We start from the raw sequence: 20,614 nt of genomic DNA, 5'->3' as shown, positions 1-20,614 counted from the left end.
GGGACTGGCCTGCTCCTGCTTTAAGCCATCCCAAGAAGGCAAACTAACAAAGAATTTTACTGTTCTGCTTAAGACCACCACCAGTGCTGGAATTACTGAAAAGACAGTGGCAGAGAAATTAGATAGGCTTTGGCCAAATGATCAAACCTTACAGAGTTAATCATCTCAGTTTTGTCTTTCAGGAAAAAAAAAATCTTTGGAAACTAAGGAAGTTTCCTATAGACCAAATACTTATTTCACCCCTCCCTGGCCAAACTGCTCTGGCCCACAAGTCAGAGCTGCACCTCTTAGTGCTCCACTTTTTCTCACACTCAGCGTTTTGGCTTCAGGTTGACAGAGAATATTTATATTTATATTAATTATTAGAAGGAAATTCTTCACTCTGACGTGGGCAGGCCCTGGCACAGGTGCCCAGAGCAGCTGGATCTCTGGCAGTGCCCAAGGCCAGGCTGGACACTGGGGCTGGAGCAGCTGGGACAGTGGGAGGTGTCCCTGCCATGGCTGGGGTGGCACTGGGTGGGATTTAAGATCCCTCCCCAGCCCAAACCATTCCACTACTCTATAACTGTCTGGTTTTAAATTCACATTTTTATGTAATTATTCATCTTTGCTGAAAGATATTGAGGTGCACTGGAGCAATCACTGCTCTTGCTGTGTGAACCAATATAGATGTGGTGCTAACATTAAGTCAATATATATAGTCAATCACACTTTATTCCAGCTGATTTCCAAGCTCTTGTTCAGAATGTTGCTTTGATTTTTTTCGTCCCTGATGGATTTCACAAAAGAAAAGATACACTGACACTACATTCCCAGCTGCCTGACATTGCTTTAATTACCTTTTTTTTTTTAATTTTATGACCTTAGTGGCATGTTGAACCACAAGACCCACATTTGGAGTAAGAGTTTAAGTAAAACCACCCTAGGAAGGAACCAGAGCATTTTTGTAATTGTGCCACAGTACAAATATGCAGCTTTTCTAAGAGAAATTTATGAAAAAAATTTATCTCCCTGAGTAAGGATACCAGATTGAAGAGAAATCTGGTGAAGAAAGCCAAGGAGTCAGAATAGGATGGGCTTGATCACACCCAAGAAGATGAAAGGCATTGTCAAACAGGTTGATCTTTATCCTGAAGGGCTATCTTTAGGGAGTGCATCATTCTGTACAAGGTCTGAACGTAAAGCATTAAAAAAAAGACATTAAAGAAATTACACAAAAGCACCATTAAAGAAATATATATAGCATGCACCACAGAAGGGAGCTACTAGGTCATTTCAGCTACTTCCCATGACAACAGCACATCATTTCCCCATCCACACTGTACATTATTCACAGTATCAAGCTAATCTTCCCTTAAAATTGTTCCAATAAATAGAACTGCATGGTTTTAAAACAGTTCTGGAATGGTATCTGAAAGCAATCAGCTAGTGGGTCTTAGTTTTTAACCTAGAAAAGACCTTGCAAAGCAATCCCATGCAATTCCTCACACAAAGAAGGAATCTGACAAGTTACATTGCATGTAATAGTTTCTCCATTTCTACTTCAAAAGCCTGAGATGGAAAAGGAGTACAAAAAACCCAAAGAAAAAACAACCCTGGCAAACAAATTAAAGCAGGGTGGTCTAAAGAACTGTGATACAGAGTAATCAGGAAGGAAACTTGGATTTCTGGGGCTGGTTGTCTACAATGACACTCAGCAGTGATAGAAGCTCTCCTGCATGAGGGAGAGACAGACTGAAAGATGTAAACAAATGCTAAACATAAAATAAATCTAATTTCTTTTAAATTTTTTTCTATTTCTCGTGCCTCTGCTTGGTGCATCCAAGTCTTATCTGTAAGTGTTTCTTGTGTGATCTGTTGTAGATTCACTGTTGCAGAAATCTAAGACATGGGTAATCAGATGCCAGAAATTACTGTTATTTCTGCTCCGCTGTCACAGCTCTCCATAATTATGCAGGTTGACACAGCATCTTGACAATGATAGGGAAAAAAAAAGCATATATGCAGAGATTTTTTTCAGCCTCCCTACATAGAAGCTCGGCAAATTAAATTGCTGCAGCTAAAAATTAGAAATGCAGTAATCTCTTTTACAATTGTTTTTTTTTTTTTTGGCCTGTCAAAAAGTTACTATTGTGAGAATACTCAAAGACATGAATATAAACGTCTCCAGTCTAAATGGTAGCTTTATCCTACAGTAGGACCATAATCTGACTGCATAAATAAATGCCTTGTGTTGTTTAGAATTGAAAACAATCAAGGAAAAAATTAGTAGCAAGGGGTGAGGGGCAGGAAGAATGAGAGAAGATTATCTGCATAACACTGAGAAAACACCCTGCTTTGCATTAAAATTAAAAAATTGGAAGCTGTGGAGTTCAAATCTGTAGTGTGAAGCACTTAGCTACCTGAGCTCATGCTGTCCCAGGTGTGCAAGAGCGAGGCTGTTCATTGGTTAAAGTGCTGTGCATACAGAATTTCAATGTTCTGATAGAGCACTTTGGGTTAGGAAATTTCTACATCAGTTTTAATCAGGAGCCACCACTTGATGCAGAAGCTGCACCCTCGGAGGGGGTTTATGCCTCTGTATCTGACCCCACTCTCTCACACATTGTTGGAATCTGAGCTATTGATGATTCTGAGATTGTAGAAAGTCTCTGTCTTTCTGCCCCCTGCCAAAGCAGAAGCCATAATTGGTCTGTGCTGGTTTCCAGGTTGTTTATTCTGTTGATCTCTCACATGTTCTGCTGCCCTGCCCAGCTCTGTCCTGCAGGGCAGCGTGTGGGGCTCTGCCCTCAGTGGGATGTGACAAACATTCAATACCAGAAACTCCCTGGGCTGCATTTACAAGAACGTGCCAATATCTGTCACCTACGTTGGACAGTGTGTCCCCAGCCTGAACCAACAGAAAAATGCCAACACCACAGTGAGACGTGGAGGGCATGAAGAAGGAGAAAAGGGACAAGACACACCCAATTTCCTCCACCTTGTCCCCTTTGGACCCCTCATCTAGAATTCTAAAATTTTACTTTTGCACCCGTGCCACACTTAATTATTACTGATATCAAACACTCAGTGCTGATAATTCACCCTGTAAGATTGAAAACTCTTTTCCATGGACAGAGATCACAGCCAGTGTCTCTGGGGGCTCTGCCCAGGGGGTTCCTGACCCCTGCCAGGGTCCCAGACCTGCCAGGGCAGCCAGAGGGAAGCCCTGGATTCCCACAGCACATCACCTGGGAGAGGAGGCAGCAGAAAAATCCCACATCAAAACCTCCCACCTCCTCTGGGGGAGGCTTTGCTCCCCTCACCATCCCCTGAGGCCTCCAGGGTCACAAAAGCCCCACAAATCTGAGGCACAATTTTCTCTCTTCTGGGATGTGCCAAGCTCCTGCCCTGGCTCTGCTGAAGGAGCGCTGATCTTCTTGAGCCTCCTTATCCATCTGCTGCTCCTCCCTGCTGTCATCTGCGCACTTCAGCTTGCTGCTTTAAATACTGCTCCTGAAACCCTGGCTGCTAAAGCCCAGAACTTGCCGCAGTTGGGAGAGCCGAGATAATCCAGGATTCTCCACTTAAACAGCATGGGCAGAAGGATGGCTTGGCTGCACAGGAATATTCTCTTGGAAGCAAGGCACTCAAGGAAGGTGTGTGCCCGGTGTCAGCAGGGACGGGTGGCATGGGAAGAATGCAGAGACACTGCTGACAGTGGAGGGAGAAAATTGCACAGCCAAGGCTCAGACGGAGTTGGTGCTGTGTCTCAGGGCTCTGTGGTCAAAAAGTCTTTTCCTCCCAGCCCCTCAGCCAAAGAAGAAATCCAGATGCGTTGGTTTTGCTTCTCAAAGTTGTTCATTTTCTCTTTTCTATAATATTCTTTCTCTGACCTGCTGAGCTCTGTCTAGCAAGTCAGATTGGGGCATTCTGTCTGCATTCTGGGACAGTGTTTACATTTTATACTAAAAACAACGTGTACTATGTTTATAATAACGTACAAATAACTATAATTTATGTTGGACAGTGTGTCTCTACTCTAACCCAATAAAAAGTGTCGCCATCACAGTGAAAGGTGGAGGACAAGAAGAAGAAGAAGAAGAAGACGACGACGAAGAAGAAGAAGAAGAAGAAGAAGAAGAAGAAGAAGAAGAAGAAGGACAGGACACACCCAAATTCCTCCATTTTGCCTCCTGAACCCCATTCTAAAAAACCCCAAAATTCTACTTTTTACCCTGTGTTACATTAACTAAAACTCTTGTGACCTGTAAATCTTCATACAAAGTTGGCAGCTTTTCCCACAGGCTAAAATCGAAGCCACAGGTGGTTTTGACTTCGTGACAAGGTCTCCAAGTCCCCTGCCAGGCCCTCAAGACAGCCAGGGCAGCCAGAGGGATGTCCTGGGTTCCCAGAGTGCTGCACGAACTGTGAGGGAAAATAAAAAGAGATTTTCTGAATAAAATAATGTCAGTAGGCAGTGCAAAAATACCATTGGCCTGTTCCAGGAAGAGGATGGTCACCTCACAGACAGGGACAGGGACAAGGCTGAGGTGTTCAGTGCATCCTTTGCCTTCTTTGACACAGATGGACCAAGAGGGTCCCAGTGCCCTGGGCTGGGAGACCATGACTGTAGCAGTGATTGTTCCCCAGTTAACCCCAGAGCTGAATCCCTACAAATCTATGGGGCCTGATGGGATTAATCTGAGAATCCTCAAACAGCTGCTGATATAATCACAAAATCTCTCTTTTTGAGTGGTCTTGGGAGTCCAGAGAAGTGCCAGATGACTTGAAGCTGGAAAACATTCTCTCAGTTTTCAAGGAGAGCAAGAAGGAGGACCCTAGAAACTACAGGTCTGTTAAAGGTATGGAGCTTGGTAAAGGTATGGAGAAGATTATTCTGGGAGGTATTGAAAAACATCTGGAGGAAAAGTAATTGGTCACAGCCAGTATGACTTCATGAGGGAAAAGTCCTGTTTGTCAAACCTGATTTCCTTTCAAGGTGACCCACTCAGTGGAATCTTTCTGGATTTCAGAAAAGCTTTCCATGCTGTTTCTTACAGGATTGTTCTGGACAAACTGTCCGTCCCACAGCTGGATAAACACATCATGAGATAAGTGAGCAGCTGGGTCATGGATCAGGCACAAAGGGTGACAGCGGCTGGGTGACATGAGACAGGGAACCCATCACTAGTGAGGCTCTGCAGGGCTCCATCCTCAGCCCTGGGCTCCTCAACATCCTCAGGAGTTACCTGGATGTAGGACTGGAACGGATCCTGAGAAAGTTCACGGATGATACAAAACTGGGGGGAATTGTTGATTCCCTCGAGGGCAGAGAGGCCGTGACAAATGAGAGGCTGGGGCCGCTCCAGCTGTGTGAGGTGCTGGATTGTGCCCCTGGGATGGGGCAACCATGGACAGACTGGGAATGAGAGGCTGGGAAGAGTACTGGGGAAAGGTCAGCAGCAGTGTCCTGGAGCCAGGAGGGACATCCCTGTCCTGGGGACACGGAAAAATACTGCTTATAATTTAAGAAGAGTAGAGAGACTACTGAACGTACTCCAGGATCTTCCTTCTAAGTTCTCCAAACTCCTCACTGGGTCTGTAGTATAAAAACAAGCCCCGATAATTGATCTAGATATTGATATAGATATATAGATATATAGATATATAGATATATAGATAGATATATAGATATATAGATATATAGATATATAGATATATAGATATATAGATGATATATAGATATAGATTATATAGATATAGATATAGATGATATAGATATAGATAGAAATAGATGATATAGATATAGATATAGATATAGATATAGATATAGATATAGATATAGATGATATAGATATAGATGATATAGATATATATAGATAGATAGATAGATATAGATTAGATATATAGATAAAGATATAGATAGATATAGATATAGATGATATAGATATAGATATAGATATAGATATAGATATAGATATAGATTAGATATAGATATAGATATAGATAGATATAGATATAGATGATATAGATGATATAGATATAGATATAGATATAGATGATATAGATATAGATGATATAGATATAGATAGATAGATATATATAGATTAGATATATAGATAAAGATATAGATAGATATAGATATAGATATAGATATAGATGATATAGATATAGATATAGATTAGATATAGATATAGATATAGATAGATATAGATATAGATTATATAGATATAGATATAGATATAGATATAGATATAGATATAGATATAGATGATATAGATATAGATATAGATATAGATAGATATAGATATAGATGATATAGATATAGATATAGATAGATATAGATATAGATATATATATAGAGATATAGATATAGATAGATATAGATATAGATATAGATATAGATATAGATATAGATAGATATATAGATATAGATATATAAAATTCATAATATGTAAGCCTTATGGACACAAGTCTTTTATATACAAGCCATAAAACCCCCTTTTGTCCCTTATTAAAAAGGTGTGTGGAGTGAGGGATACTATCAATAACCTCAAAAAAATGCTTTTGTTGCATATAACAAATTCTTACTTCAAATACAGAGCTGAGCATCAAGAATTCATAGGATGATTAGGTCCTATCTAACATTTCCTAAACTTCTAAGTATCAGGCCAGATGTGAAGCACATAAGTGGCTGCAATTCCTCTGTATGGTCTCTGGAGTGTAGATATACCCAAATTATAGCCAAATTATACCCAAAGTGCAGTATGTTTGCACATAGCTGTTATGCATTATGTCAAATTAAGATGTTTTTATGTATGTTTCATATGATAATGCATTCACACACACACAAACACACACACACATACACACACCCCCCACATATAGTTATTATCTGGATTAGCAAAAGACTTTATTAGATAATTATGGTCTGCTTCATTTCTCAGCTTTCAGAACTTAAAATAGAAGAACACTCCCACTGTGATGAAAGGTAACACAGCTTGCTGATTAGAGGGAAGAAAAAGCCACACAAACAAATGAATAAAAAACCCCACAAGTATGTTAAGTATATTCCCTCACCAGCAAGACTGAAATTTGATGAAACCTCGAAGTTGCAGGTATTGGGTTTGGACAGATCCTTGCTCTGTTCCCACAATATGAGTGGCAGAAAGCTGTTCTACCCTCTACACAGCTTGTTAGAAAGTCAGCCATGCCCTGCTGTCACTACTCATGGTGAATTCTCCCTCAAACATAAGACCAAAGTTTCCTATAAAAAGGGAAACTTAGACCCATTAATCCTCAGACTGACATAGCACACTGAATTTAGGCTGAATTTTCCTTTACCCTAAGTTGTCTCCTGAACTTTAAACGCAAAATGTGTTTTGGTGCTCCAATATAAAACAGCATTTTCCAGAAGTTTTCATTTTGCAGATGTTAATGTTCTCTACAACCCTTTGGACTTGAATCCTTTGACTCTAATTTTCTGACTAAATCATCATCCAACTAAGATTTCACTATATTTTGACTGCAAAATTTTTCTGAAACTTAAATTAGTACCCATTTGTTGTTCAACTCATTTATTCAAACTCAAGTTGGGCTTCAGGTATGCTGCAGTGATGCTCAGTGTCATGGAATCACATAAATGGCTTGGGTTGGGAGGGAACTTAAATTCCACCCAGTGTCACCCCAGCCATGGCAGGGACACCTCCCACTGTCCCAGCTGCTCCAGCCCCAGTGTCCAGCCTGGCCTTGGGCATTCCAGGGATCCCAGATGTGCCAGGGCCTGCCCACCCTGCCAGGGAAGGATTTTTCATCACCTCTAATCTCACTTGTCATACAGCACCGACCATCCTTTAGGATTTCAGAAATCCTGGCTCTGTGGCTTACCTAAGTTTGAGATGTTTAAGAGACTTAAGATGAAAACAGTAACACGCCAACTCCTGTTGTGACTCACAATAAATTTGGGAATAACAGGGATTTATCTCTGATTCTTGCAGTTTCTTAAACACAGCTTCCCCAGATATCTTCACTCAGACTGAAGGGACTCCTGGCTGTGAGTTTGTTACCATTGCTATAGGGGAATGTGCTGCATAAACAGCTAATTTAAGTTATAAAAACCTTAATTAAAAGTTACTGTCTTTTGAAATAGCTTCCAGAATGGATAACTTCCTGGATTTTCAAGTGGGTGGTAATTGAAAAAATGTGGAGGAGGGAAGATAAGACAGTGACCCTTTCCCCTGTGGTGCCATTGATACACAACCTTGTATGAAGTATATCCTTTGAAACGAGACATAAAGGATAAGGACATAAAGGGCAGTGAAATAAGAGGCTGGGCACATGAAAAAAACCAACTAATACTACCAGAATGATTAATTCCAGTTATAATAATGCATGGCTTGACATCAAATTTTGTCCTAGGCTGACCAGACACGTACAGAATAAAACAGTATATCCACTATATGCTTTCTGGAGGCTATACGAGCAGTCATGGAAAATCAATTTGAATACAAATGTAATTTGTTAAAAGAACAGTGAAAATCATTATGCAGGGTCACACTGTCAGCACTTTGTACAGAAGCAGATGCTGTCCAAAGATGCAAAGGCATTCAGTAAAACAGAAGAATCTTGGTCTTTAAAAGCCTCTGTGATCTTTTCAGCCTTTCAGTATAGATAGATGAGAACAAAGCTACAGTTTACCTCTCTTGTTTCTCAGCACTTTTGCTCTTTGCAGCTGATTCCAGCTGCAGAAAGGGGCTTTATAGAAACTTCTAAGCCTCAGAATGAGTGAAGGTTCCCACTGTAATGGAGAAAAAAACCCACATCTTTGAAACACTTCCTTCAAAGTTCCAGAGCTTTTCGCTCAGGCTGACAGGATACGGTCATAAAATAGAGAATTAGACTTGCCTGTTTTCAGCAATGTCAATATAATTTTTAGGCAGACCACACATAAAAACTCAGCAGACACCTAAGTGGAGAAGCATGATACAACCCAGGCAGCAGCTTCACTATAAAGACAACTCAAAAGGTCCTGTCGCAAAAATGTTTATCATGAAGGTGTGGGATGCACTGATCTGCTGTGCACCTACTGTCCCAGTACTGCTGATGGTCAGCTTACACCATGGCCAGAGGTGCATCTCAGAAACAAAACAGCCACCACTTTTACACCATGCTTTCCTTTCATCTGATCCCAGTCTTCACTGACTGTCAGGAAAGCTAACAGCTAGTAAATCTAGCAGTTAGTAAAGCTAGGGGTTTTTTGGGGACCAAAAAAACTCTAAAAAACCCACAAGTGGTACTCATGAACCTGTATTGCCACAGGTGGGATGCACTGTGTTTCTTCCTCCTAAAACAATCTCTAGTAGTCTCTGTAGTCACTCTGGAAGCTACTGTCTGTCCATGCACAGTAAAGCACCAGAGTGCCTGGCATTCAAATTCCACCAAGGAACAGCAACAGCAGCAAATGTAAAAGCTTAGAGCTGTTTTTAAATATGTATAAAAGGGCATTGCTTATCAAAAATGCACCTGCATCTTTCTTGCAACCTAAGGGCTGGAAGTCACTGCACCCTTGAAGGCTGGTTTCATCATGTACTTGCATATAAAGACATCTCTGGAGAACAGGCTCCTGTTACAGTGCATGAGATTGCAAACTCATCAGACTGGCCAGGAGGAAGAAAATTAGAGTCTCCCATTGAGATGACTTTTTCATCCGTTACTATCTTTCAATCTCTCTCACCCTTCTCTCTCCCTTAAAATCAACAGCAGCAACAACAGCAAAAAGACAGAAAGAACCCCACCCCAAACTTGCTGACATACTATATATTTGCTCCAAACACTAAAAGAAAAAGGTGTTTTTAAGACACCATGAATAAACAGGATTTTGATCTCCACCATTACTTTGCAGAGCTCCACCAAAAAAAGCAGTTGGTCTTTTTCTTTAACAGTAGCCTTGAAAGGTAGGTCAGTGATGAAGTGTGTGACTTAACTTTGATCTGCACTTGGAATTTACCCCGAGAGCCAGGTGGTAACCAGCCACTGCACAGATGACACTTCCACTGGTTTTCATCCTACACTATTATGGGAATGGACTCATAATGTCTTGGGACAAATTCTGCACTGTTCAAAACCAGCTTTTGAAAGAGTTTTGGTTACTCACAGTGCTTAGAGTCATTGCAACTTTGAGAGGATCTATTAAAAGTAAATGTTATGACAGCCACCAAAATTAACCCACTATATCAGACTTGTCAAGCAGCATTTTGCTCCATTTCAGCTCAAAAAAAAGACTCAGTATAATTTTCTTCTGTTTCCTTTTGACAGCCAAGGACAAACCTTTAACTGAACAATCACAGTTTAAGCAATCACAGAGCAAATGGATTTTTTTCCTTCCTATTTCACTTCTGCTAGAAAACCTATTAAGTTCTCTCTGTTCTGAAGTTACCTGAAAACATGGCAGAACTGTAGACTTTAATGAGAAAACATCACAGATATGAGCTATCAGAAGTTCCAAGGAAGCCCATTGCAAAGCACTTATAGCAAGTCCAGGCTTTGTGGCTGACACAGTTATCTTCTGCTCAAAAAAAGAAAAAGACTTTGGGGAATAAGCTGCAGGTACAAGGACATATTGCATAAGCTATCACATGCTCACTGCAACTGTGCGAATGCTACCAGATTTTGAGAAGCCGCCGTGCTGAATAATTTAGGGGCTAATAAAATATTCAGTTTTCACTGATACACTGGTTTCATTTTGAAACCTCAAAAAAAAAAAAAAAAAAAAAGTTAATAATGAGGGGAAGAGGTCTAAAAGTCAGCGGGAATATTCTGGCACTCATTAGGACAACAGTTGTTTTGCCCCCCGAGCCTTCTGCGGAGGGGGGACCGTGCCGGACCGTGCCCGCAGCCCCACCAGCAGCTCCCTGCTCCACGAGCTCATCCAACTTTTCAATGCTAGGAGGGTAAACCCCTGCAAGGACTGGTTAATATAAATAATGAAGACAACTCCCAAGAGATCTAAAGTTGTCTCTCCGGGGTACAGTTGGCGTTTTCTTCTTCGGGAGGATTTTTGGGTTTGGTAGGGTTGTTTGATTTTTTTTTTTCCTTCTATTTTGGAAGAGGGTGAGACCCCGAGAAGGCGCCGCGGGTGTTTTAGGATGGACAAGACCTAATTAGAGGGAGGCAGCGAAAGGGTCGCCTGGCAAGAGCTGGTCGCTGCTGCCGAGATGCTCAAGCTCCCGAACGTGTTTGCAAAGTGTTCCGCGGTTTGCTGGGTCCGCGGCTCGGAGCTAGCAGCCCCCAAATTACAGTGAAGACCGCTGGCTGGAGAGGGGTGGGGGGGAGGAAGGGAAAAGCGGTGGGGAGAGCTCTGCAGATATTAAATCTTCCCAGCCGCTCATCTGGATTACATTTAATCTCTCACGGCGTTTCTTTCCCCTCTAATTAAACACAGTTTCAAAACAGAAAGAGTCTGAGGATGGATCGTCCGCCGGCTTCTATTTCAAACGCAGAGATAAGTATTATTATCATTTTTTTTTTTCTTTCCTTATGCATAATGAGGAAACGAGATCCCAGACAGCGGCACCCTGCTGAGAGCCACCTCCCCGGTCCCCCGCGCACTTGGACTCCGACTTTGCGGGAGCTCCGGCGCGACCCCGACCCCCGTCCCCGGTCCGTCCGTCCGTCCGTCCATCCCCTCACCTCGGGCGGGGCGCGGCGCCGCCAGGCTCCCGCAGAGCGCCAGCCAGGCCAGCACCGCGCGGCTCATCCTCCTCCTCCTCCTCCTCCTCCTCCTCCTCCTGCTGCTGCTGCTGCTCTCCGCCTCAGCCGAGGGATGCGAGCGGCGGGCGCTGGCGGTGCCTCCGCCCGCCGAGGCGAGGATGCGCAGGTCCGTGCCGCGGAGCGCCTCCCGGCCGAGCGCAGCCCCTCCGCTCCGCCGCCGCCGCCCTACGCGCGGCGCGGAGCCCGTCCCGCCGCCCGCCCGCTCTGCGCGCCCGCCAGGTGCCGCCGCGCCTCCAGCATGGCCCGGCCGCCGCCTCCTCTCCTCCCCCTCTTTCTCCTCTCTGCCTTCCTCCTCCTCCTCCTCCTCCTCCTCCTCCTCCTGGCCGCTGCCCCGCCCGCCCCGCGCGGATCCCGGGGGCGGTGCCGCTGGACACACCCCGGCCACGCCCGCCCGCGGTGCGGAGGGTGCGGGATGGAGATCCGCACATGGCAGGGACCCCGCGGTGCGGGATGGAGATCCGCACATGTCAGGGATCCAGAGGTGTGGGATGGAGATCCGCACACGGCCGGGACCCCGCGGTGCAGGATGGAGCTCCCGCAAGGGGCTGGGACCCCGAGGTGCGGGATGGAGATCCGCACATGTCCGGGACCCGGCGGTGTGGGATGGAGATCCGCACACGGCCGGGATCCAGAGGTGCGGGACGGAGCTCCCGCAAGGGGCCGGGTCCCCGCGGTGTGGGATGGAGATCCGCACTTGGCCGGGACCCCGCGGTGCGGAGGGTGCGGGACAGAGCTCCGCACATGTCCGGGACCCCGCGGTGTGAAGGGTGCGGGACGGAGCCCCCGCAAGGGGCCGGGACCCCGCGGGATGATCCCTGGGATGCTCCCGCAGCGCTGCGGTGTGCCTGGACGGCGGACGCAGGTCTGCCTGGCCGGGGTTTTTCTCCCGCATGTCCTGGGCTAGTTTGGTTTTTTTGGGGGTGCCTGCCCTCGTCTATCAGGGAGGGGATGCTGTTCACGAAGGTGTTTTTCCCCCTCCGCGCAGGAATTTTGCCCTCCACAAACTTCTGTCTTGTAGGTGCTGCCCAAGCCCTGCGCTCTGCCGAGCGCTGCTTCGGTTTAAAATCCCTCCTGAACATCCACAGAGGGAATTGGCACAGAATCACAGGATTGTGGCATGGTTTGGGTTGGAAAGGACTTCAGAGCTCACCGCATCCCAACGCCCACGCCATGGGCAGGGACAACTTCCACCAGACCAGGAGATGCAAAGATCCGTTCTTTCCACCTCCCTCCCTCCTCAGGTAGGAGTCATCCTGCCCAAAACTGGAAGGGAGTCAAAGCAAGAATGAAAGATGCGGCGGTATTTCAGAGGCAGAGGGTAGGAAGATCTCACGTTAGACCACTACACACTTTTTTTTTTTTTTTTTTTTTTTTTTTTTTTTTTTTTTCCTACCTGGGTACATAGAGCCACGAGAGTGAAAAAAGTACTAATTTCCTATTGGGCGTCAAAAGGCTCTTCAGATATTTTATATCTGTAATTTGCATCCCGTCTACATGCCTTCATGGTGAAAGACCACGTATAAATATTATATTAAGCTTTAATGCACTCGCCGAGTGAGAAGGATGCACTGAACAGCTCTACTCTGTTGAGAAGCATTTCTGCAGATACAACCTGAAAGTCCGGGCTGCTTGCATGACAACAAGAAGAGACATCGTGAAATTAGGAGTGGAAACGACCCGTTAAGTCGTCTGATCTCTTGGTTACTTTGGCTGGCACCTCGCAGTAGTTACAGCATTTCCTTTTGCAAGCCCTTTGTCTGCCATTAAATTCCTGCCAGTGACAGGGTGACAGCCCTTGCCTAAAGCTCTGGTTTTACATCTGAGCTCGCAATTAATCACATTTTTCTTTGACACTGGAAGTGTTTTGGTTTCAGCACCTTACATTGTCAGCAAAGACTTGAAAGGACGAGGCTTCTTTGCGCTGGTTAAACTACAAAACTAACAGAAATAACGCGCCTTGACAAAGAGCATTTGACACCCATAATCCCGTGTTTTTTCCTGCTTGCACACAGCTCAGTGGTGCCCACATCAGGTACGCACTTCACCCATCACAGCAGGGCAGGATTCCTGATGGCACCCAGGGCGGTGCAGGGTTATACAGCAGGCTAGGACAGATAAAGAAAAAACAAAAACAAAACAATCTCCCAACATTAGTTTAGCCCACAGCAGCAGAAAATATGTCTTATCATGAGCTGTACTCCAGTGTAATGCTCTGGACATGTGGGAGGTTGGTAGCACCCACCAAAACTTTTTCCTGTCCTCACTACAAGGTGCACTAGCACAACTCACCTGGCAGCACACAGATGTGCTTCAGCCTTCATTTTCTGCACAGGTATCCCTGCGATTGCATCACCACCTCCACAGCAACTTGGATTTTATACGTCAGTCTCCATGCCAGAGATCTCCCTGAAGAACCACTGCCTGGAAAGAAAATACTTCTCTTTTTCCCCAAGGGTTACTTTGCTGTCAATAAAGATATCGTGGACATTTAGGGATCCTTAACAAAGCTTCTGATATTAATACATCGTTTCTCTACAGCGGTGCTAATTTTACTGCTTATCTCTGTTTTACAACCAAGAATCCAGCTGTCACAATTACAAGGAGAGCTGCACTGTAGCTGCTGTGGCAGCCCAGCATGCCTGCACCCCCAAGTGGCAGTCTTGCCTGTGATTTTTTTTTTATTATTTTTCTTAAGGGAATAATCCTGTAATGCAGCCCCTTTATTTCCCCAATTAGGATAAATCTAAAGGGACTAACTACACTCGGTAGCAGGAGGCCTTTTTCCACTGAGAGCTTGTGACTACCAGCTGATTAAAACGACAAAGAAATAGCTTCTTCAAAGCCAGGCATTGTTTATTCAGCCAAAAGGGATGAAACAACAAAAGGCTTTTCTGCCTGGTTCCTACCTAAAGTGCAGTGAATTTTTGTTTTCAGGTTCTCAATAAGTTTTATTCAATAAAACCTATCTTCCCACCTCAGAGTAATCAGAATTTTTTTGCTGCCCCTCTCTGCTGGACTGCTCCTCCTGTGTTGCTTCCTCCTGCTTGCTTCCCTATGTTTTGGGGATGACCCAGGATTGGGGGATGCTGCAGGAGATCCCTTCATCCAGCCCCTTCCTTGTGCCCCAGTTTCTCCTCTTAGCACAGGGCAGCTCCGAGGTGCAGGCTGTTCCTTCCAACCAAAAGGCAGCAATCACCTGCATCCAGGTGCTGGAGCTCACCCTGGGTTGTGGGGTGGCTCCGTGTGGTGGAAAAGTCTCTCCTCTAACCCATGCTTCCCAAGAAAGGCTCAGCAGTCTCTGTTGTTCAGTCTCAAGGCAGTTTATTGCAAGTTATCTAAAAGATTTTCTCCTTGGGTTGCTGTGGTTTGCTCAGCAGCTCAGGCAGAGGCACACACACACCCTGACATCCTCTCTGACTCCTTCTCCTCTTCTTCTTCTGCTTCTTGTTCTTCTTCTTCTGCTGCTGCTGCTTCTCCTTCTTCTTCTTCTTCTTCTTCTTCTTCTTCTTCTTCTTCTTCTTCTTCTTCTTCTTCTTCTTCTTCTTCTGCTTCTTCTTCTCCTTCTTCTTCTTCTTCTTCTCCTTCTTCTTCTTCTTCTGCTTCTTCTTCTTCTGCTGCTGCTTCTTCTTCTCTCCCCGCCCAGGGCTGCTGCTCTCTTTTATATGGTACATTACGTGTTACATGGTTACAGTTTTTCCCAATGCCTATTACCTATATTAAATGGTGATTTTCTATCTTTTATATGGTACATTACGTGTTACATGTTTACAGTTTTCCCCAATGCCTATTACCTATATTAAATGGTGATTTTCTACTCCAAACCAATCTGTGAGTGCCAACATCACCAAGAACATGGAGGTGAGGAAGGAGAAAGAGGGATGACAGGGCAGGCCCAAATCCCAAATCCATCTTAAAACCTCTGAGCCCCATGGACAAAACCAAACCCCCCTGTACAGCACTCAGAAATTCTTCCCTCTACTTTGTGACTACTTCTGCTATAATATCTAAACTTTTGTGACTTCTTGCTCTTCCTGCAAGGTTGGTAAATCATTCCATATTCAAACCCAAAATCACAGCTTTTTGCAGCTGTGCCAGGGTCTCAAATGCTTCTGACCTGGGCCCGGAACATCCAAAAATGTCTGAGGGACATTTTGAGTTCCGACATCCAGGTGTTCTTAGTATGGATTTTCTGAATCCAGGCTGTGCTGTTTACTGCTCCAGCCTGGGTTTTACCCAAGAACTCCTCTGCTGTTGTGCTGCAGGCTCACCCTGCTGTCATTGGGGTTGTTGTGGTTGCAGCATCTCGTAGCACTCCCCTCCTACGGTGGCTTATCCCTGACCTCACCTTCTCGAGGAAGATTCTAACCTGGTGTCCTTCAATATTCCCCCAAGGTACAAAAATTATTCTTTCTTTTGCCATTTTTTTGTGTCTCCTGAAGCAGCTGCCTCGCTGACAGCAGCAAAACCTGCCTTCTGACTCTGAAAGTACTATAGGTATGCAAACATCAATTCTATCTGGGAAACCCTAGGACCTTAAAGCTATCCTGAAGGGTTCTCTTTTCCTTTTTTGGGTTACATTCTTGCAGATATTTACTGTCATCCCAGAGGTGAAGGCCCTTTGCTGAAACATGGGTGGGATGGGACTGGGAAGTCACAAGGCATTGCAGCTCAAGCTGATGTTCTGCCTTTTATATCAACATTAATATAAATACATAATGTATAAAATCACATTTTTATGTTTGTATTTTGATATTTACCCCTAAGGCAAAACCCTTACTCCTGTCATGTGGATTCATTATATGCTTTGTGGTTTGGAGTTTAAGAGAGAAATGGGCTCAAGAACTTCCAGATATTAATCCCTAATATTTCTGTCTTCCTTTTTCTGCCACCCATAGAACTCAAAGACCACTTTTCACTTTCCAGACTGTTCCTACACTTCTGGATAATTTCCCGCTTAATTTTACTTAGCTGGAGTCTAACTCACAAATACATATTTTATTTGTTTATCAGTCACTCAGGATCAAGAACTCTTTTGCATCCATTTCTTTTTTTTTTTAATTTTCTTCCATCTAAATGATCAGCTCTGCTTTTCAGAATTTCCTGCCTAATAGGATTGCCAGACAGGGACTGTGGAGACTGCCTGGACCTGCAACATTCCTCCCTTAGGCTAAAGATTCCTGTAGACCTTCTGGAATAGGAGAGGTAGAGTGGAGAGGCAAATCAACTGCTGAATTTCCAAGGGAAAAAAAATAAAAACCAAAACCAAACTAACTGGGAAAGAGCTAATTCATGTCTGGTAATGTCCTCACTGTTTTCCTCCATCTTACCTTAATTAGTAGCTTACATTTCCTACATTATTTCCTGTCTTGCTCCAATTAACCCTTTGAAGTCCTTCAGTACATTAAACAGGGGAAAATAAGTAGAATTGTAGCCTGTAGAAATGTAGCCTGTTCTTAAATAAAGAGCCATCAGTAGAGTGACTGCTAGTCTGAATGTATAACATGAAGATGATTTTGGCACAAGAGAAGACTAATGGCCAGTGTGTTTAGCAGTGACATCAGGTCTAGCATCTGTTGCACAAAAGGTGAACCAAGTTACTCCCACCTGTGCTGTAGAAGCAGGAGAGCAAGAGCTGATCCTTCCTGTTTGCCAACCTCTTGCCAATTTTAGATGTCATCCAGACAACGTGAGCGCAACCTGCCAATTACCCTGTGACCCCTTTAGGGTAGCTTGGATACTGGCTTTGTGGAGGAGATTAGCTTTATCACCAGCTCCCATCACAGATCAGAACCTCCTGAGAGCCAGAGCTCAGGACACTCCCAGACTGCACAGGCGCAGATTTATATTGCCACCTCCGTTATAATTAGGGCTATAAAAAGCCTCTGCTGCACGCAGCAGAACCTTCCTTTTATTTTATTTTTTTTTCCCCCTAGTAATATGTACTTTGTTCTTTGGGGATCTGTCAGACGCCGTTCAGCATAACCGGCTGCTCTGATTCTGCAAGTCATCTGTGTGTGTTTGACTCAAGGAAAGAAGAGATAATACATCTGTCTGTCACCACCACAGCAGCGCCGCCAGGATTATTCCTGGGGTTGACACTGCCTCTAAAAAAAGGGAACAGTTGGTTCTTTCATCTCTTCCCAAGCACAGCCTGATTCCCCCAATTCTTGGACATGTGAGGTTTCCCATTAAGTCAACATGGGTTTTGTGGAAGATCCTGTTTCCCTCAAACCTCTCTGGTTCAAAAGCCTTGTCATGTTATGCTCCATCACAGGAAAGGGGGAGAAGTAGCTGTGCAACACAGGGGAACAGTCAAACTCCATTGAAAAAAAAAAAAAAAAAAGATTTTTCTTTCAGTCTTTTGCAGTACAGAGGTTTTTTTTTTCTTTTCTTTTTGGCTATTTATAGGAAGGAACCAACAGTCAGTGTCATAGTTGGGTTTAATTGCTTTTATTTTTGGAAATAAGCTTTTACTGCCTACAGAGGATAGTATTAAAGAATCCTGTTGAAATACCTGAGTATGTTTTAAAATTAATCCTTTTCCTCCCAAAATGAGAATATGTGAAGTGCAGGAGGAGAGGAGAGGAGAGGAGAGGAGAGGAGAGGAGAGGAGAGGAGAGGAGAGGAGAGGAGAGGAGAGGAGAGGAGAGGAGAGGAGAGGAGAGGAGAGGAGAGGAGAGGAGAGGAGAGGAGAGGAGAGGAGAGGAGAGGAGAGGAGAGGAGAGGAGAGGAGAGGAGAGGAGAGGAGAGGAGAGGAGAGGAGAGGAGAGGAGAGGAGAGGAGAGGAGAGGAGAGGAGAGGAGAGGAGAGGAGAGGAGAGGAGAGGAGAGGAGAGGAGAGGAGAGGAGAGGAGAGGAGGGAGAGGATAAGGTGTGAGCACACCCTTGACATGAGACACTCCTGTGTTTCATGCTGTAAAGCCTTCTGCACACCCCTGAAGTTGAGAAACAGATTCATTTCAGTTGGAATTATTCCTTGCCTGCTTGTGAAAATAATTTGGATTCACAGTGTTTCTTTCAGCAGGATTAAGGCGTGTGGAAGCTGAGTGCTTGGTGCAAGTGTGTCTGTTCAGTGCCTCTGCAGACAGCTCAGCACCAGTGCCATGTGGTTCTCCCACTCTCTGCAGACAGCAGAAAATCCTGAGTTAGAGATTAATGTCACTGCTCTGACTGAGGAGTCATCAGGCAAGGTAAAAAAGGCAAAGTTCTGCCCTGCTGAAGTGACACTTGCAGCAAGCTGCAGACAGTGGGTTATAGAATCATAGAAGCACGAAATGTGTTGGAAAGGACCTTTAATATCACCCAGTGCCACCCCTGCCATACACAGGGACACCTCCCACTGTCCCAGCTGCTCCAGCCCCAGTGTCCCGCCTGGCCCACCCTGCCAGGGAGCAATTCCTTCCCAAAATCCCATCTAAACTCTGTCAGTTTGAGAAGACCTTCTGACATGGGAACAGGGTCCTGAGGTTCTGCTCAGGACCCTGCCCCAGCTGGTGGTGGTGCTGTGAGATGGCTGCTCCCAGGAAAATTCAGAGGGTACCTGTTGGGCATCAAGAGCATCCATGTGAGGGGTGCTGCTTCACCCCTCTCTTTCCTGTTTATATGTTTTTGAAAATGCCATCCCACTCCATAGTGAGGAGGACTCTGACTGGCAGCTTGGATATCACATTCCCATGCCCCTGGTAGCCTGTGCACCTCTTCCAGCTTCAAATACGTGTACTTAAAGGAAATCAGCCACTGGAAGAGAGATTATCTGACTGAACAGCCCTCAGTTCCTTATAAAACCAAGCTAACACACGCTTCTCTTTTTCTCAAGTTTTTCTCTTTCCACTGGTCCACGATTCCTAATTTTCCACTTGCACATGCTTGCTTTGTGTTAGTGCAGCTCATTCTTCCCCTCTTTCTGAATTGTTTCTGCTCCCTTTTTTAAGAAAGTCAAATCTCCATCCTTAATGGGAGTTTTGTGTCATTTGCAGCTTTCTACACAGCTGCTCAGGGTCCAGCATCTCTTTGAGATGTCCAGCAAAGCTGGCCTTGCCTCTCATGCCTCAATATCAGGAACTATTTGCACCCTGAGTCCTTGAAGGAACATCCCTGAAGTGCAGCCCAGCGATCCAGGTGCACTGAAGGATTCCCTGAAGGTGGAATGATTTCATTCCCTCTCATGTAGTAAATATTGCAGACCCAGAGATCTGAGTTCCCTGGTTTGGCCAACACTCAGCTGAATCAAGCTGAATTTCTACAAACCCCACAAGGGCCGTGCTAGAAACTGCTAAAATTCCAAGCACAGCTCTTTAGGGGATATGTTAAATTTGTAACAACCAAGGTGCTGTTTGTGTTTTTGTGCTGAAGTTGCTGTTTTGCAAAGTTAAATGCGTTGCACCAAGGTCTTTATCCTACTGTTATTTATACTAGGTTTTCAAGGAGAACTCCATGAATGAACTTGGTGAAAGAGTTCATTTCAGACACCTACAAAACATATTTTCATGTTAGCAAGAATATGCTTCACCCATTTAAACTCTAAGGAGTTTTTACAGTGTCTGAAGTTGTGTGCTTTTGCAGATCTCTGCAATAAATAATAGCAGAGGTTTTGGGGTTTTTTTTTTTGTTTGTTTGGTTGTGGTTTTTTTGGCTTTTTGTTTTTTAGTGTGTTAATTTATTTTACTCTGAGGGACAAAATAAGATTTGAAATATAATTTAAAAATTACTTTGTCTTACTTTCAGTGCTCATATTGCACCATTACTTTTAGCAGCTCATTCACACAGAATTTCAGAACTGAGGGGAGGAACCATTAAATCACTATAAAGTATTTAAGAGCATGGTGCCACCTGCATTTCAGGCATTTAACTGCAGGCTTTGCCAA

General features: G+C 44.3%; 1 protein-coding gene across 2 annotated transcripts in view; it reads right to left on the bottom strand.

The window, feature by feature from the left end:
* Positions 1-11,935, bottom strand: part of EDIL3 (EGF like and discoidin domains 3) — a 238,745-nt gene extending 226,810 nt beyond the window's left edge. The window contains exon 1 of one of the 2 annotated variants that reach the window (XM_021551870.2): positions 11,671-11,935. In XM_021551870.2, the coding sequence (XP_021407545.1) occupies positions 11,671-11,737 (67 nt within the window). In that variant the 5' untranslated portion in view covers positions 11,738-11,935. The remainder of the gene's footprint in view (positions 1-11,670) is intronic. The other variant, XM_021551869.3, reaches the window with a different exon arrangement.
* Positions 11,936-20,614: the final 8,679 nt, after the last annotated feature.

Source organism: Lonchura striata, chromosome Z, assembly GCF_046129695.1.
Source record: "Lonchura striata isolate bLonStr1 chromosome Z, bLonStr1.mat, whole genome shotgun sequence".
Lineage (NCBI taxonomy): Eukaryota > Metazoa > Chordata > Aves > Passeriformes > Estrildidae > Lonchura > Lonchura striata.
The sequence above is the reverse complement of the archived record's forward strand: the minus strand, read 5'-3'. Positions and strand labels throughout refer to the sequence as shown.